Below are 18688 nucleotides of genomic sequence, written 5' to 3' on the forward strand. Positions count from 1 at the left end.
GTCATTGGCATCTCTAATTTCTCTTTAGCATTTCGAGCTTTATGCATTGTTTGCCATCAAAAGCTCAATAAAGAGAGCTTTAGTTGTCCTCAACTACCGCGGAATTTATGCCAATCAAAAGAGGAAAAAAAAAAAAGTATATATAAAAAATTCACAGTAGAAAAGTTTCGTATCTTACCCTACAACTAAACCAATTTTATTTTTCAGCAATTAAAATAAAATTATTGGGTGGGAATAACACCACTTGATCATTTACTAATTGTTGCAAGTTAGGCAAGCAATTTTTCATAACAATTATTGCGTCGTTGATTATAAAATACTACAATAGTATAGTACATAGTATATTTTATACGCATGTTATAATATAAGTGTATGTTTATTAATATTATTCCTTAAAAATGAAGAAAATAAACCATGTCATACATCTATATTATAACACGTATACAAAATGTACCACGTGACTATACTACTGTAGTATGCTATAATTTCTCAATGAGCACTGGTAGCTGGAAGAAGCACAAGATTTTACATTTCATCATAATCTATTGTGGTACCACTTTCTTTTAGGCAGGACCTTGCCCAACCAAGACGAGCACGATAACAAAATGGGGTAATTGTTGGGATATCACATATTGCCAAACTTTTTTAACTACTAGCAGCTGAATCTCCAAAGTTAAATTTATTAATCCCTAAACATGGATTATTGATAACAGGAGGCAAAGCTCCCTTTAAATATAAAAAGATATAACGAGATTTTTGCTCACCGCTTTAACCCAAAATGTATTTTTATAATTCTTTTAAAAACATTGACACATGTCTAATCACTTTTTTTCAAAAGATTCAAACTTTTTATAGGCATTCTCTTATTAACAGCCACTAGATCTCAAACCCAGCAGAATTTGACAGAAGCACCAGCGTCCAAGAGATCCAATGATGGGTATTATTATTACTGATTAGTTAAATTTTCTGTCAAGAAATACCAACTGGTAGATTTATTGAGTAGAATGCTCCTAGGGAGCGAGAAGCAATAACCCTAGAAACTATGGTTATTTCTATGGACCCAAAACAAAATGTATTTTATCCACTTTGTAATAATGATGAATGACAAAGGACAAAATATGAAAGAGGAAAGAGTTTGACTGTGAAAAGCTTCTCCCCTCAGTTCTGCAAGTTGATAGTTACTTTTTCTTTTTCTTTTAAATTGGCTATGAAAGAGGAAAGAGTTTGACTATGAATTGAAGGGTAATAAATCAGAAAATAAATAAATAGACTGAGGTATACTTTTTTATTTTTAAAGTACAAGTGATTGGAGAGGAAGGTTAATACAAGTATTTATTGGGGATTTCTAACCCGCATAAGTAAATGTGAAAGGTATATCCCACTGGCAAAGGACACATTCTAACACCAGAGCAAGCTACCACTCAAACTTCACTCATTATATATAAAAGGACAACCCCCTCATCCCTTCCCAACTCCATCCAAACCCATCTCTTCCTCTCCCCCAATCACCCCATTCTCCAAAATGACCAGAATCAAAGACTTCTTGGCCAAAATGTCTGATTCAGGCAAGCAAATATCCATCTCCAAGAAAAACAAGAAGCAACTCTTCATAGCCCTGGTCGCAGCAATCCTACTAGTTGGAGCTGTAATCGGCATTGTCACCGGAGTAAAGTCCCAAAACAAAAACTCCGGCGAAGACAGCGAGGCCTCCGCCGCCTCCCACGCTATACTTAAAAGATCATGCAGCTCCACCCTCTACCCTGACCTCTGCTTCTCCACCCTCGCCGCCCCCGGAGCCATCAAGAAAGTTTCGAGCCTGAAAGATGTCATAGAACTGTCCTTGAACATCACGACCACAGCCGTGGAGCACAATTTCTTCGCTGTCAAGAAGCTTTTGAAGTCCAGAAAGAAGCTCACGAAGCGCGAGAAGGTTGCTCTCCATGACTGCTTGGAGAACATTGATGAGACCCTCGATGAGCTCCATGCTGCTGTTGCAGATCTCCATCAGTACCCTAATAAGAATAAGTCTTTGACTCAGTATGCTGATGACCTCAAGACTCTCATCAGCTCCGCCATTACCAACCAGGAGACTTGCCTTGATGGGTTCTCTCATGACGAGGCTGATAAAAAAGTTCGCAAAGTTTTGGAGAAGGGGCAGGTACATCATGATCTATCCTTCAATATTTCTGTGTTTTTTAAAATAAATAAAAAAATGCAGAAGTCATAGTCTAAATTAATCTAATAATGATACAGGTACACGTAGAACAACTCTGCAGCAATGCATTGGCTATGATCAGGAACATGACAGATAATGATATTGCAAATGCCAGCAAAATGAATGTGAACCGGAAGCTCAAGGAGGAAGTGGTGGAAGAGAAGGAGTGGCCGGAGTGGCTGTCGGTGGCGGACAGGCGGCTGTTGCAGTCGTCGACTGTAACGCCCAACGTGGTGGTGGCAGCAGACGGCAGCGGGAATTACAAGACGGTGTCAGAAGCGGTGGCTGCTGCCCCAGAGAAGAGCAGCACTAGATATGTGATCAGAATAAAGGCAGGGGTGTATAGAGAAAATGTGGATGTGCCTAAGAAAAAGACCAACATCATGTTTTTGGGAGATGGGAGGACCAGCACTATCATCACTGCGAGTAGAAACGTGGTGGATGGCAGCACAACTTTCAATTCTGCCACAGTTGGTAAGTCAAAATTTTGAATTTTGAATGTTCCTAACTATTTTTGTTTATTTTATGTTCTTGATTTCTTCAACACATATTTGTATAGTGTGGGTGAGAGAGTCTGGGATAGAGCTCCGTAAATGATATGTTATGTCATGTAGGACTTGCATAGGTAATTTCACTTTTCTGCATACCATAAATCTAGCAAGGTTGTTGTTGCTCACTTCAAAATGCATACAATTTTCTCAAAAATTGTATGACCTACAAATTTTAAAACTTGATGTAACGTCCGTTTGCGAGCATTAATTTTGAGTTGGATGATCACATTTGGACATCTTATCTTATATCACCCAATGTATATCGTCCATGCATTTAACTTGAGTGACCTCACACGGGCGGAGGCATGTTGAAACCCACATAGTAAGTAGAAGCTTCCAGCTTTGCCTTAATTAGTATAACCAACCAGGGGTGTATCACAATGGTCAGAAGGACGGGTTAGGGCTAACTGTGAACTCAGAGGTCAGCTATTCGAATCCTATTGTTGTTGTGCGAGTTCTTGATTTACGAAACACACACATTGTGGGGCCAAGAGAGTGTGGGCCGGAGTTTACCTGACAGGGGTGGGTCCAATATGACCTTACCTTGAAGGGTACCTCCAGAGTCATTAAACCAAAACCAAAACTAATCATTATTGCAAGGAGAAGCCTAATCTCTCACTAAAATTATGGAAAGGGTTTTAACTTTTAGATTAGACGACTAAATTGTACCCTCTCTTTCCCCAAATAAACTTGATAGATATGAATATGTTCGGTGTAGTTCTTGAGAATTGTGTGTTCATGAAAATGAGGAAACAGATAGACTGATGTTTTTGTCGTGTCGTCGAGCTAGTTTCCATTCATTCTTTGGTTCTTTTATTTTTTTGGGTATGTTTTTGTCAGGTTCATAAACAAAAAGAGTGAAGGAAAAAATAAAAAAATAATTTCTCCTAAAATAGGTTGTTAAATTTCAGATATATGTCATTGCTGCAATTTGAAATGTCTCTCTCGTCATGTCTATGTCTGTATTTGATGAATGTCGGTGTGGTTTACAGCTAGGCCCAGGCCCCTTTCTCTTTAAACTTTTTGTGCTTAATATGACTTTTTCATGCCTCTCTTTTTAATAAATAAATCTTAACCCAAAACATTTTTTGTCTCCTTTTTTTGTTCGCATATCCTCCTAGTACTAGTAGCAGGATCCTTCTCAGATGCTTCCTTCTACTTTGTTTTTTTATTTTAATGTTGCTTCCTTCAATCATGGTGAATTTAAGCCCTAAATTAAGGCTCCAAACTCAAACTAAGGTTAGCTACTCACCGACACTCAATTTTAGGCCATAATCTTTGACCGATCACTTAAGCTGTCTCTGTTTCGTGCGGACATCAGTACAAGCCACCATGTGTCACCCAATTCGCCCTTCACCCCACCTTTCAATTTCTTCTTTGAGTACAAGCAAGCGGGAGAAGAGTTTACACAAATATTTATTAGGTGTCTAAGGATTTCGAACCTCTACTCATTTGTGTACAGGTGGAAGAGCTATACCCCACTGACACACTACTTTTCAATTTCGCTACTTAAAAATCGAGTTATTTTTTAAAAGTAACAATCCTATTCGAATTTGGTTAAATACAGATGATGTTGGATGTGACACCAGCTGAAAATTTTATTTATTTTCACATGGGGCACATGTTTGTAGTTGTAGAAACTAGTTGTATCATTTTGCATTATCTTGCTTTTTCTCCTTCGTCTTTGTCCTCTTTTTCTTTTTCTTAGTTTTCTTGCTGAGAGTTGTTTTTGATTGTTTGAACCTTTGAAAACACATGCATGCACGCTCCAGTTCCATGTACTTGTTTTGGCTGTTTGCTTGTTTTCTAGCTTAGCATTGATGATTGCTGTCCCCATTTACCAGAGCAATTATCAGCCATTAAATCATCCACGTTGCTAGATTCTGTTCACAGATTAAATGGAGCACATGGGTTTCATTCCTTTGTTTGGATCTAATACTAATAGTGTTTGGATTAGGCTGTTTACGAATATAATTCTTTATGTTTGCAGCTGCGGTTGGGGAAAAATTCCTAGCCCGGGACATAACCTTCCAAAACACAGCTGGTCCATCAAAGCACCAAGCCGTTGCCCTAAGAGTCGGGTCCGATCTCTCAGCATTCTACCGAGTTGACGTTCTTGCATACCAAGACTCACTCTACGTTCACTCGAATCGCCAATTTTTCGAAGGCTGCTTAGTAGCAGGAACAGTTGATTTCATCTTTGGCAATGCTGCTGTGGTGCTACAAAACTGTGACATCCATGCAAGGAAACCCGATTCGGGCCAGAAAAACATGGTGACAGCCCAGGGCCGAACGGACCCAAACCAAAACACCGGCATTGTGATCCAAAAATCCAGAATTGGAGCCACTTCTGACCTGCAGGCTGTAAAGGGCAGTTTCAAAACATTCTTGGGTAGGCCGTGGAAGGAATATTCAAGGACTGTGATCATGCAATCTGCCATAAGTGATATCATCGACCCAGCTGGGTGGCATGAGTGGAGTGGCACATTTGCCCTCGACACATTGTTTTATGGAGAGTATGCTAACACTGGGGCTGGTGCTGGGACTTCAAATAGGGTGACCTGGAAGGGCTTTAAGGTAATTACAAGTGCCACTGAGGCTCAGACTTTCACACCTGGCAGCTTCATTGCTGGTGGTAGCTGGTTGAGTTCAACTGGTTTCCCATTTTCTCTTGGTTTGTAGATTCTAAATTAATTATTAAGCATGTTTTTAGCTGGGGGGTGCTGTATTCTTGTAATTCTAGCTAAGCTGGTGTTGTTTGAGTGTGTTGTCCGGCCTTTGATTGTAGCATCACTTGAACTCCATGTGTTAGTAATTAATAAGAGCATCTTTTATTTTGCCATTAAATTTTGTTTGGATTGGATTGATATTATTTTCAAAATTACAGTCAGCTACAATAGAATAGTTTGGTTTGGTTTGATTTTAATAAAAAATACTTAAGAAATTGAACTAAACTGAAACAATGTTGGACGGTTTGGTTTGGGCAATTTGGGCACAAGCCCAATCCTTTTTTTTTTTTGGTTAGTTTTTAACTTTATTAGTCCAATAACAATCAAATGATTCCATAACCTACTGCATATTTTTCATTCTACTACACAAACCATCCTAAAATTTAATAGCTAATATATCGAAAGATCAATAAATTCAAAATTTCATCAAACTTTAAAATTATTATTTTTATTTAATTATTAGTCAATAAGAGGACTACAAGTGTAAAATAAACTAATATAAGAATAAATATACACGTGACCCGTCATGCTTAATTTAGGCCTGGTTTATAAAAGCTCAAGATCGCAACTGAACCAAATCATTACAATTCGAATTTATTCGGGACGGTTAATTTTTATTGTGGTAAAAATCGAACCAAATCGGCTAACATGTAGTACATTTCAGTCCAAACAAACCATTTGGGCTATGCAGTCCCATGGTGCCTCATTAGGCCCATTTGAGTTGCTCATGGGCTGGACTTTTGGTCTCACATTGTGAATTTGATGAGCCAGAGGCTAGAGTGTTCAGACTTTGGAGGATCTATGCTTTGGTAGGTGGTAGACCCTCCTATGTTGGAAACTTGACAAGGTAGAGACATCTCTCATTTTCAAGGCTTTTAAGCTGGCAGATGTATGAGGAATGGGCTTGCACATGGACTTGGTGCAAAAACAAAAGGGGGATAAATACTGCTGTTTTTAGAATTAGAATCCCAACCTTTCACGTCACATAGTATCTGAAGGTTTTTGGAAGGGTTTGTAGAACCTGCATATTGCTCCAAACTCAAGCATTTGCTCTGGCCACCTTGTCCATTTCATTGTCCAACTTACTACATGGGGAGAAATAATTGCCAAGCATCCAATTTGTCATTTTTGTAAAAGTCTGAACTTATTGGCATTTGGCAAGCATATTTTAAATTTTTGTTTGTTCGGCTTAATTAATGGTATATCTCTTCTCAACGTTGGAAGAGGTTTTGCGAGTCGAGTTCTTTGTCACAAGTCTAGGGTTGTATTGGTCGGTGTATCTTAGTGCGTGATGCTCTTCCTCCTATATAAGCCGCTGCGTCCATCAGCAAACTGAGTATTTTTTTCAAGTTTCAGCCGTCTTCTCGTAGCACTGGCTTTGTTTTGTTTTGGGCCTTTTAGCCGTTTTGGTTTATCTTTTCTTGTACCATGCCATCATTTAGAAAAATAAAATTGTCAATGTATGGCCTTTCACATCAGCACATGGCATTGACGTATATTATTAATATGCCACTATCCCCCACCCAGAAAGAAAAAAATAAAAATCAGAGAAAGGGAAATTGAGAATGAGTCCAATTGAAAAGGACCTTATAAATTGCAAAGTGTTAATGTCACAAGCTAGCAGTGTTTGTGGTTATATGCCGCAAGGCAAGGCAAGATATGTTCAGATTGTTGCTTCAAAACGTTTGAGTGAACGATATCTGCTCAAACTTTTTCGTTTATGAGATTTGAAGTCAGGATCTCTAGTTTGACAAAACGAAAACGTCATTGTAAACTTTTGGTATGTTTGAAATGGATGGAATTGATCATTCGATGAATAAAACAGAACAAAAGATGCACAACCATATTGCACCGGCTTCCCAATACTAATTATGAAATGCAGAGCCTCCCATCTCAAGTTGGTACTAGTTGAAAATGTCTACACCATATAATATATTTCTGAACTTGTGATCAAAATAAAACCCCTTTCTTTAATTTCTTGCATATATAAAAATAGTATATGGAAATGAACGAAGAATAGGTTCAAAGGGGTTCACTCGTTTTGCTTGGTGGCAGCAGAAACCCATTTAACAATTTGATTTGATTTTGATTGGTCCAGCTGGATCCATCCTCATCATCTACCTACATTATCTCCACTAAAACCGTGTATGCCAAATGCAACATATGCTTATCAATTCAAGTCCATCTCCACCGTCCATTCATCCAACGTATTCAAATTATAACTCAAAATTGATTTGGCTCATAATCTTTTTTTATAATGAACCGTGATTATGGGCTTTCAATGTAAACACCTTCTGGTAATGGTAAATCAATTGTCATCATATCATCAAATCATGATCTTCATCTTAAGAAATAATAAAATCATAAAGCTATTCTAACTTTAGCTAACTAATAAACTTAACAATCGCTCGTGGAAATAGACTTCCTTATCACAGATTTCTGACCTTCTTATTTTGATCTCTCTAAATCTAATTACGTAAATAGGCAAGTTAAATTCCACAATACAAAGAATGAGTTAATAAACGCTGTATATGCAAGTTCATTTCCATGTGCTTTGCGAGGATTTGAGTGTAGGGTTTTATTCCATAATTTAGTTTTTTAATTATATTCTTACCGACTCTTTAGTGGTAATTTAATCCAATGAAAACCTCATACAATTTTGAAAGTGAAAATATACATAATTTAGATAGGTCGAATATTAGATACGTGTATCATATTTGATTCACTCGTAAGGTTCTACAGATGGTAATGGATTAGGTGCATAGGTAAAAGGAATTACTTTCTCGAATAGCAATGGTCACTCAACTTCCTATCTATACCTGTCCAATGGCAATACCTATTTTATTTTATTTTATTTGTCTGAACCACGAGGTGGTCCTGGATGAGCCCTAACTGTGGGTGACACCTTTAAGTTTTAACCACAACCCAGACTAATCCCCGCTCACACCGAGTCGGCCCGTAAGGGGTAAAGTGCTAGCCAAAGTGGTGACCCCATACGAGAGCAGGGATTGAACCCATGACTTCTCTTAAGGAATGAGAGTGCCGAACCACTCACACCAACCACCTTGGTTAATGGCAATACCAATTGAGTTTAACATAATCAAGTAAACAATGATTAAATTTTTTTTTTTGGTCACTTTTGATTTGGATTTTGAGAAATTTTTTAGGTAAATTGATAGTCCAGTGATTAATTTGGCTAAATGCTTTTTTTCGGTGACTAAATTGAGATTTCGTGTAAAATTCAGTGCTGGAAAGATATTTAACCCAATAAACAAATATTGATTGAACTGATTCCAAGGGGCAATTTCAACCCCTGTGCTGACTGAGAGGATTAACTAAGGATGTTTTCATTCACAGACATCATGGATCACAATCAAATATAAAATTAATTAAAATTCTTAAGCAAGAAGCATCAAGGAAATGTCTTTTTTCTCTCTCTCTCTCTATTTTGCCTCACTTTTATAAAAGGGGGAACCAAAAACATCTCAACACACCCACACTTTGTCCAAAAGCATCCCCAAATCTCAGCTCCGTAAACAAAACCCATCAAACCAAAGGCAGAGCAAAACACAGAAGAAGAAGAAGAACAGCAAACATGGACTCTATGAAGTCCTTCAAGGGCTATGGCAAAGTGGACGAGCTCGAAGAACAAGCCTTCCGGCGGAAGGCACGCAAGCGTGTCATCATCCTCACTGTCTCCACTATTGTTCTGTTGGCGGTGATCATCGGCGCCGTCGCCGGAGTATTGATACACAAGCGGAGCAACTCGTCGTCTCCCACGCCCAACTCGGCCCCCACGACTGAGTTGACTCCATCCGCTTCACTCAAGGCCGTTTGCGACGTGACCCAGTACCCGAATTCGTGTTTCTCGAGCATCTCTTCGCTCGAGACCTCGAACACCTCCGACCCAGAAGTGATTTTCAAGCTCTCTCTGCACGTCGCCATTAAAGCGGCCTCGAAGCTTGCTGGGTTTCCTTCCAAATTCAGACGGCAAGCTGGTAATGACAACCGTCTGAATGGAACTCTGAGCGTCTGCGAGAGCCTATTTGAAGATGTGGTTGACAGGCTCAACGACTCGTTGTCCTCCATGGATGTGAACCAGGGCGAGAAGCTTTTGTCCGCTGCCAAAATCGACGACCTCAAGACCTGGCTCAGCACTACCTTGACTGACCAAGAGACTTGTTTGGACTCTCTGCAAGATCTCAACTCAACCCTTGTTCAGGAATTCAAGGTTGCGATGCAGAATTCCACTGAATTCTCCAGCAACAGCTTGGCCATTGTGGCTAAAATTCTGGGTCTGCTGACGAATTTGAACATTCCCGTGCACAGGAGGTTGCTCGGGGTTGGAGGATCCGAGATGGGTTTTCCGGAGTGGGTTGGCCCGGGAGATAGGAGGCTGCTGGAGGACAACAACGTGACTGCTCAAGTGATTGTGGCCAAGGATGGGACTGGGCGCTTCATGACGATTAAAGAGGCTGTGGAGGCTGTGCCCAAGAAGAGCACAACCAGGTTTGTGATTCATGTGAAGCAAGGAGTTTATAATGAGAATGTGTTGATGGACAAGAGCAAGTGGAATGTGATGATGGTTGGAGATGGCAAGGATAAGACCATAGTTAATGGCAGCTTGAACTTTGTGGATGGCACCCCCACCTTCTCCACAGCCACTTTTGGTAACAATTCTTACTTACCACCTTCAATTTGATCTTCTGTTAATTTGGTTTTTTAATTTGTTCTGTCATTGATTGTTCATTTCAGTTTGATTTCATTCTTGCTGTGATATAGAACAATGAGACTAGCAGTGAGGAGAGACAAGGCATTTTGTGCATATCAGAAACACTAGAACACTAACTAGCTAGGCTGTCCTCCAAGTATCAAGCCATTTTAACATGGCTGTTGTTGGTTACCAATTCATCTTAGTTTCTTTCCCTGTAGAGAGAACTGAAGGAAATCCAATGTCGGAATGTGCCATGTGAAACCTTCAGGTTGAGCTAGGAAGGAAGCCATAGACATTAGACACCAAGTTGCCTCTCTGAATTTGATGATATTGGTATGATAGGGTTAATTAGGAACCAGCCACATGGTTTATGCATCTTCATGTTAACTCTCACCTAAAAATTCGATATCCTCTTCTTCTACTGCTGTTATTGTTTTGTTTTGTTTATTTTATTTTCTATGAAAAGATCAATGCTGCTTTGAATACCATTAAAATAGACTGGATATCTGGGTGATGTGTGGACGGTTGATGCCCCAACCATGTGCATGTCTGGATTATGCTTTATATATTGCTTGTTGTTCATATGGTGGACCCATTTGTTCCATATTTAATCTACATTTCAAGTTAAGTATAGCAAAGGCCTGCTTGACCCGAAATGCAAGTGTTGTCCTATATCCTGCATGACGCATGTGGTGGATGAGCTGACTTTTTCTTATTGATTGTCTGAAATTATGTTATGTTGCTGAATATTTGCATGTCAAGCGCTCATGTTGCATAGCACTTAATTCCTTCCATTGTAGAGGGAAACAAAGAAGAAGGGAAGTTTGGTACAGAAGTAATTAAACAAAGCAGGTTGCAGATTCTGTGCCCTGTGGTTCTTGTTGGCCCGCACCACAATCATCAAAAACAATAATTCCCCACTTGGTTTCTTTACACATTCAGATTAGAGAAAGCCCCCCAAAAATTGTCAAGCAATTAGGACAGTTCCGTGCGTAGTTGCATTCACATTCCCTTAGAAATTGTGTTAGATTTCAAGTTTTCAGACTGAGAGACATGTGAGAGAGACTTTTGTTTTGATTCAAATTGTTAGAACTTTTTGACATTCAAGCTCACATATCAAGTATTTGAATTCTTACTGTGATTACCTATTGGATCACCAGCCGTAGCAGGAAAAGGCTTCATCGCAAAAGACATGGGGTTCATCAACACTGCAGGACCAGCAAAGCACCAAGCAGTAGCATTCCGCTCTGGCTCCGACCTCTCGGTATACTTCAAATGCTCCTTTTCTGGTTACCAAGACACCCTCTATGCACATTCCAATCGACAGTTCTATCGCGAATGTGACATCACTGGCACCATAGACTTCATTTTTGGCAATGCTGCTGTGGTCTTCCAGAACTGTAACATTATGGCGAGGCAGCCTATGTCAAACCAGTTCAACACCATCACAGCTCAAGGCAAAAAGGACCCAAATCAGAACACTGGCATTTCAATTCAAAAGTGCAAAATCTCTGCTCTAGATGCTAATCTCACAGCTCCAACATATCTGGGTAGGCCTTGGAAAGAGTTTTCCACCACAGTCTTCATGCAGTCTGATATTGGGTCATTCTTGAACCCAAAGGGCTGGACAGAATGGGTTTCCAATGTTGAGCCGCCCAACACTATATATTATGCAGAGTACCAAAACAGTGGGCCTGGATCAAGTGTGGAACAGAGGGTTAAATGGGCTGGTTATAAGCCTTCTCTGACAGATACGGAAGCAGCCAAGTTCACAGTGGAGTCATTGATCCAAGGCGGTGATTGGTTGCCAGAAGCTAATGTGGAATTTGACTCATCCTTGTGATCCAAGAAATCAAAAGACTGGGTTGAGGCACAGCTATAATGAAATTGTTCAGAAATTAAAATCTTCTAGAAAGAATGCTTTAATATTTTCTCTTTGTAACATTGCAGTTGGTAGCCTGCACGACACAAATCTGTGGCACTTTGTGTGTGTCCCGTTCTCTTTCACCCTTCTTTTCCAATTCCCCCTGGAAAAATCATGTACTTAAATTCTTTTTGTCACACTTAAAAATACATCAAAAATCCTGATCATGAATGAGTTGAACATAGTTTGCAGAGTAAATTCTTGTTCTCTCTCATTTCAGCATCTTGAAAATCAATTGTTTTCAAAGAAAAAGTTAGTACACATGAGGAGTTAGATGAATAACTTAAAAAGATTTGATGCGGGTGTGAGAAAAGAGGATGGGTAGGTGGTCGGGTAGGAGTGTTTATGAATCTCTCTTTTTCTTGCAGGACACTGATCTTTAGTTCTTGGGTATATTATTACCTTTTCTTGGTGAATAAGTTTTTGGATATTTACATTGCTTGGTACAAAAGTTAATTTTTATTTTAACCAAAACTAAACTTATCAACCAAAAGAAACAAACAAAAGGGTGACCACAAACCCTAAGTTGTCATGTCCTAATGGCCATACATAGACCCAAAAAAATAAAAAATCATAGAAAATGCAAATTCCCCATAATACCCCTGCTGTTGAACTAAACAACTGTAATCTGGATATATCCAAAAAGAGCTGCAAAAGGAAAGTAAAAAACCAAAGACAAAGAGGCATGGTGAAAATCTAATCTAATATAAGCAGGTGGTCACGTTCCGCGGGCGATGTCAAAGCGTGGACTAGTAAACACCGAACACCAAACAACCAAGTGGTGGGCTTTTGTTGAAGATTGTGCCCAGAAAATTATTTGCCCTATGCATCACATCACATCTGTGATATCTTCACACGTATAAATCTCACTGCTTTGCATATAAAAACAGTCCCAGAATGCGGAAATTCGGGAGCGGCAGACTCAGAAGCCTTCTCATCCATTCTTTTCAGCAAAAGCATATTCTTCGTCCACATCACCCAAGCTCCTTGCTTTCTTCTTCTCTCCCACGTTTCTTGTCTTCCTCTACTCCAGTCCTAGATTTCCCTCCTTCTTCTACTTCTTCCATGGCTGACCCCTCTGCTTCCAAGCTCCCTGTCACTCTTCAGAACATAAATCCCAAGGTTTGTGCTTTTTCCTGAGTTGGGTTTTTGTTATTTTGTTTATCTTTGCTGTTTATCTGCTTATTCCTGTTTATTTTTGTGTATATTTGATAATCTGTTCACTGTTTGATTGTCTGTGTAGATGGTCAAAGGTGTTTGATTTAATGTTTCTGCATCTGGGCTGCTTTGATTTGTTTGTTGTTTTTTCTCTTGGGATTTATGCTCTGATTATTTTATGCAAAGCAGTTCCTTTCTTTGGCTTTAGTTTTCATGTTTTCCCAAAAAAGAAAAAAGATTGATGATATGGATTACTTTGGACCCGAGTTCTTTTTTTCGACAAATTCATCTGACTGATCACTCATATTTGGGTCATTCTGATTGGATCTTTGATTTTTTATTTTTAATTTTATCGAGTTTGTAAGTTAATTGGTTCGTTCTCTAGTTTTTATTTCTCACTGTCAAATACTAGTAATTGTGGACATCTTCTAGTCCATTTATCATTCATTGGCCAGCTCACTCCGCACTACTAACTTTCTGTGTCTTACAGATTTTGAAATGTGAATATGCTGTCCGAGGTGAAATTGTCACCCTTGCCCAGGTACATGACTATATCGAAAATTTAATGCCTGAATCTCAGTGAAGTAATTTCTCTTCTTTTTATCATAATCTTCTTTGTAATATCCTCCTGTCACAGAGGTTACAAGAAGAATTACTGGCTAATCCAGGCTCTCATCCCTTTGACGAGGTGTGTTTTCTTTCTCCTTTGATGAGTTACAGCTTTCCATATTGACTCCCTAGTTTATAGGGCATTGTCACTTGGGTACTCACTTTCAATTATATGTTATACAGATACTTTACTGCAACATTGGAAATCCCCAGTCTCTTGGTCAGCATCCAATAACCTTTTTCCGAGAGGTTGGTTTATTGTTGGACTACATGGTAGATATCAAATAATGCTACAGCATCTCATGCAATCCTTAATTATTATAATCATTGTGTCAGGTACTTGCATTATGTGACCATCCATCCATCTTGGACAAAAGCGAAACACAGGGTCTATTCAGGTATTGGAAATTTTTATGCAATCTGCTTGGCTGATTCTTAGATGAACTGCGATTAAAATCCATCTGAAGATAATGTGACTGGTTTAATTGAATGTGTCAACAGAAATTTTTTGCCATTATATCATTTGCATGTATAACATATAAGGTCAAATATTTTAGGCAGCCTTACAATCCTCTAGGAATCCATAGAAAAGTCTTCCTAGAAGTTAAATCTTATCTTTATGTGGATATCTTTGTTACCTGTTGCAGTGCAGATGCAATAGAGCAGGCATGGCAGATTCTAGATCAAATTCCTGGAAGAGCAACTGGTGCATACAGTCATAGTCAGGTAATGATCCCGTACAGAATTTTGTAAAACTTATGCAGAACTCATAAGTGATATGTCATATGATTCACGGCCCCTCTTCGCCCACTTTGGCATCAGGGTATCAAGGGTTTACGTGATACAATTGCTGCTGGAATTGAAGCTCGTGACGGATATCCTGCTGATCCAAATGATATTTTCTTAACAGATGGTGCAAGCCCTGCGGTATGTCCTGACTTCCATTCTGTTCAATTTTAGTGACGTCCCAATGTTCCTGAATATGTTAAGTTGCACATCGCACCACTCATAACACATCATGTCCATTTCTCTCTTGCCAGGTCCATATGATGATGCAATTGCTGATAAGCTCAGAGCAGGATGGGATTCTTTGTCCCATTCCTCAATACCCTTTGTACTCTGCTTCAATTGCCCTCCACGGTGGTACACTGGTATGTCTGGATTTTAAGAGATTTATTCAGATGCTCAATGTCAATAAATATAAAATGTTTGGCATTTATACTCGAGCACTAACTTGTTATTGGATAAAGCTCGAGTTTTTATTGAACTGAATAGTGAATTGCCTGATTATTTAAAAAAAGGACGTTACATGACTGCCAGAAACTAGAAGTTGGAAAATAATTCTCTTTTATATACCATTTAACGTTGTAAGAACATTCAAATCTGTGGTCCGATGTATGCAGGTTCCTTACTTCCTTGATGAGGCATCAGGGTGGGGATTGGAAACTTCTGAGTTGAAGAAGCAATTGGAGGACGCAAGGTCCAAGGGTATCAACCCAAGGGCCTTGGTTGTTATAAATCCAGGCAACCCAACAGGGCAGGTAAGCTATGAATTGCTTTTTGACCTTCAAAATCCTTGTCGACAAAAGAGTTTTCTCAAGGGGTTGCTATTGGAAGAGAAGCTTGTGCTTAATCTAGAATAGTCATTGGTTGAGTGTTTTGGTATCTTGTCTGCAGGTGCTTGCTGAGGACAACCAGCGGCAGATTGTGGAATTCTGCAAGCAAGAAGGTCTTGTTTTGCTGGCAGATGAGGTAGACGGATTGTTCTTTGGATAATTAACTTCAATTACTTTGCAACATTGTTGGAGCATTGTAATTGTCATCAGAAACTTCTATAGGTACTTTATGGGCTAATATTTTCAGTGTATTTTATACAGGTTTATCAAGAAAATGTTTATGTACCTGATAAGGAGTTTCATTCATTCAAGAAGGTATCCCGGTCTATGGGATATGGCGAAAAGGATATTTCTCTGATATCATTTCAATCAGTATCTAAAGGTAATTTGTTGGGTTCTTATGCTGTCATGGTGGAAAGAGAGTAGCTCATGAAAATCAATGAATTTGGGACAATTTATCATTGTTTCTTTTTTGGATGTAGGGTACTACGGGGAGTGTGGAAAAAGAGGCGGTTACATGGAAGTAACTGGTATCAGTCCTGACGTAAGGGAACAAATATACAAAGTGGCGTCTGTGAATCTTTGTTCTAACATCTCTGGTCAAATTCTTGCAAGCCTTGTCATGAGTCCACCAAAGGTCATTTTTCTCTCTTTAAAAAATGTTGTATTTACTTGTTTCATAGAAATTTACAATGGGTTTAGAATTGAGGATCAAACATGCTCAAGTATCTTAAAGTAGGTTAAAATGTTGGAACCTCCGAAGTGGAAACAGGCATCTTCTAGTTTGAAACCAGTCGGCATTCACTTGTGATAGTTTTGAGGCTTTTTTAGTTAGTTGGACTAATAAATTTTCAAACATCTAAGTCAGAATTGATTTGACCGTGTTCACTAGTGCTTCTGTTAGTGTACAATTGGGGCTTTGGAGGAGTACATTTTTCTTTGTTATTGCCCTTAACTTCGTTACACAGGGCATAAGGATTTGGAAACTTGGTCTTAAAATTGGTAGATCGAATACGTTTATTTTCTTTGATATTATCATCTGGATCATTTTTCCCACGGAGGAAGTTTCATGGTTGAATGCAGGTTGGAGATGAATCCTATGAATTGTATTGTGCAGAGAAAGATGGAATCCTGTCCTCCCTAGCAAGGCGTGCAAAGGTTAGTACTTATTAGTATGAAATGGTAAACACAATAACATGATATTATTTTCTGTTGATCTTTCTTAATAGCAGGACTGATTATGCTTCATTTCTCCCATATTTTGTTTTTATTCTATTAATTGTATTTTTTTAAACAGACTTTAGAAGATGCGTTGAACAACTTAGAGGGTGTGACATGCAACAGAGCAGAAGGGGCAATGTATCTCTTTCCCCGCATAAACCTACCTCAAAAGGCAATTAAAGCAGCAGAGGCAGCAAATACAGCTCCAGATGCATTCTATTGTCGCCGCCTTCTCAATGCCACAGGAATCGTGGTTGTTCCTGGTTCTGGTTTCGGGCAGGTTAGTTTTATCTAATTCTTTCTGGTACTGTTTCTTAGTGTGTCAGGAAATGGTTGCTGACCTAAATTGGAAATAATTTGCAGCAGATCAAGTGGTCATACAATATTATTTGTTTGGCATCTATAATTCTAATAAGCAATGATAAGTGAACCACATTCATAACAGTGGAATGTTTAAATCTTTAGTGTGCTAGGGGATGAAAAATATGGTCCCGTAAAAGTTGGTGATTGAATAGGATCACATTTAGTTAAACAAAAATATGAAGTGTAGACAAATCCTTAATTTTGTTGTTTACGATTCTGTGAACGTCAGTAAGATAGTGTGAGATATACTTTGGTTTGATTTTTCATAATTTTATTTTAAACTGAAGATTGTTTACATTTCAATCCACTGTGACAGGTTCCTGGCACCTGGCATTTTAGGTGCACAATATTGCCTCAAGAGGATAAAATTCCAGCCATCGTCACCCGTCTGACAGACTTCCACAAGTCATTCATGGACGAGTTTCGCAACTAGAAAATTCCCAGTTTGGTCTTTCAGGATAAGTGATGTAGTGGGCATTCATTTAAAGGAGACGAACATTTGTGTGAAGCCCCTATGATCCTTTATTTTTGTGGAGGATAGACATGTTTGGGTACAGTCTTACTAGACGTGATGAGAATAATATCTTTTCTTACAAGGCTTAAGGTTTGAATGGCATCAAGTTGTGCAATTGTTTTTATTTATTTATTGGTTTTGTTTGGATTTAAGCAGCAGCACCACCCTCAAAATTGACCCTGTTCTACCAAGCATTGGTTGCAAATAACATAAAGTATATCAACAAATAAAAAGGATTAAACTTTGGCCCTTTTATTTTATTTTATGGAATTTGAAATGCTGCAACTGTACATGGTTTAAGGAATTTGGCAGGCCAGGGAACATTTTCTGTTGCCCGTGTAATTGTGGATGGATTCAGAGAGTTTCTCATGGCCGCACATTGCTTTCAAAGCCAAGGCCAAGAGTGGTGGTTGGTGATTGGTCTCTTTCATCTTCCATGATTATATTCACTTAGGTGGCAATCTTCAAAATTCAAGGGTTGCTTAAAACATCTCATCTTCTATTAAAACATCACAGCTTTGCCACGGGGAGTGGAAAATGACATTGAAGTTGCTTGTATTAAAATTAAAATTTAAAAAAATAAAAAATCACGTCTTTAAAGTTGAATTGTTTTCTTCTTTGGTTTTTCTGCAATTTTTTTTTGGGGGGGTGGGGCTAGAGGAGTTTACTTATGGCTATGAATGCTATTATTGACTCATTAGCCTTTATACAAACCAATTAAATGGTACAGGTCTTTACCACCATTATATGACTTTTCCAGAGGCTCTGCTCATTGCATCCAAATTATAATGCCCCACTGTTTTCTGGTGTTGATCTTAGTCAGACTCTATTATGGATTCCATGTGGTCCAACAAATACCACCAACCAACAATCCATACAATTTTACACCAAAAAAACTTCCCTAAGAACTTTAAGAGTCGCTGCCTTTTGCAAGAGTGACAAGAGGACCAACTTTTGCCAACTGTTGGACACATTTTGATGTTCAAAAGTTGATATAATAGTTGGTGGGTGATATAAAAACGGTATTGGCCAAAACAGTGCAGCTTTTATCAAATCTTTAGTCTCCTTGCGTAA

The 18688-nt window shown here is 38.8% G+C and overlaps 3 protein-coding genes across 3 annotated transcripts; all 3 read left to right on the forward strand.

Annotated features, from left to right (window-relative positions):
- The first annotated feature begins 1380 nt into the window (after positions 1 to 1380).
- PME2 (pectin methylesterase 2) lies at positions 1381 to 5613 on the forward strand. Its single transcript, XM_088250359.1, has 3 exons — positions 1381 to 2158; positions 2254 to 2689; positions 4757 to 5613. The coding sequence occupies exons 1-3, from the start codon at positions 1523 to 1525 to the stop codon at positions 5446 to 5448; spliced, it is 1764 nt and encodes a 587-aa protein (XP_088106485.1). The 5' UTR covers positions 1381 to 1522; the 3' UTR covers positions 5449 to 5613.
- Positions 5614 to 8936: 3323 nt separating this feature from the next.
- On the forward strand, positions 8937 to 12331 carry PME1 (pectin methylesterase 1). The gene is made up of 2 exons (XM_021964195.2): positions 8937 to 10165; positions 11370 to 12331. The coding sequence occupies exons 1-2, from the start codon at positions 9091 to 9093 to the stop codon at positions 12050 to 12052; spliced, it is 1758 nt and encodes a 585-aa protein (XP_021819887.2). The 5' UTR covers positions 8937 to 9090; the 3' UTR covers positions 12053 to 12331.
- A 527-nt stretch (positions 12332 to 12858) lies between these two features.
- On the forward strand, positions 12859 to 17716 carry ALAAT2 (alanine aminotransferase 2). The gene is made up of 15 exons (XM_021964211.2): positions 12859 to 13255; positions 13782 to 13832; positions 13929 to 13979; positions 14084 to 14149; positions 14237 to 14298; positions 14548 to 14626; positions 14723 to 14827; positions 14941 to 15051; positions 15304 to 15441; positions 15578 to 15652; positions 15778 to 15898; positions 15999 to 16153; positions 16600 to 16674; positions 16814 to 17017; positions 17417 to 17716. Exons 1-15 carry the CDS (start codon positions 13031 to 13033, stop codon positions 17531 to 17533), a joined length of 1635 nt encoding a protein of 544 aa, XP_021819903.2. The 5' UTR covers positions 12859 to 13030; the 3' UTR covers positions 17534 to 17716.
- The last annotated feature ends 972 nt before the right edge of the window (positions 17717 to 18688 follow it).

This window comes from Prunus avium, chromosome 3 (assembly GCF_965620075.1).
Source record: "Prunus avium chromosome 3, drPruAviu1.hap1.1, whole genome shotgun sequence".
Lineage (NCBI taxonomy): Eukaryota > Viridiplantae > Streptophyta > Magnoliopsida > Rosales > Rosaceae > Prunus > Prunus avium.

Excerpts from the sequence above, each read along its gene's own strand:
- PME2 (XM_088250359.1), top strand. The coding sequence starts at position 1,523 with ATGACCAGAATCAAAGACTTCTTGGCCAAAATGTCTGATTCAGGCAAG. Across the intron at positions 2,159-2,253 it reads AAGTTTTGGAGAAGGGGCAG|GTACACGTAGAACAACTCTG; the intron begins GTACATCATGAT and ends ATAATGATACAG. Across the intron at positions 2,690-4,756 it reads TTTCAATTCTGCCACAGTTG|CTGCGGTTGGGGAAAAATTC; the intron begins GTAAGTCAAAAT and ends TTATGTTTGCAG.
- PME1 (XM_021964195.2), top strand. The coding sequence starts at position 9,091 with ATGGACTCTATGAAGTCCTTCAAGGGCTATGGCAAAGTGGACGAGCTC. Across the intron at positions 10,166-11,369 it reads CTTCTCCACAGCCACTTTTG|CCGTAGCAGGAAAAGGCTTC; the intron begins GTAACAATTCTT and ends TTGGATCACCAG.
- ALAAT2 (XM_021964211.2), top strand. The coding sequence starts at position 13,031 with ATGCGGAAATTCGGGAGCGGCAGACTCAGAAGCCTTCTCATCCATTCT. Across the intron at positions 14,299-14,547 it reads GAAACACAGGGTCTATTCAG|TGCAGATGCAATAGAGCAGG; the intron begins GTATTGGAAATT and ends TACCTGTTGCAG. Across the intron at positions 16,675-16,813 it reads CCCTAGCAAGGCGTGCAAAG|ACTTTAGAAGATGCGTTGAA; the intron begins GTTAGTACTTAT and ends TTTTTTAAACAG.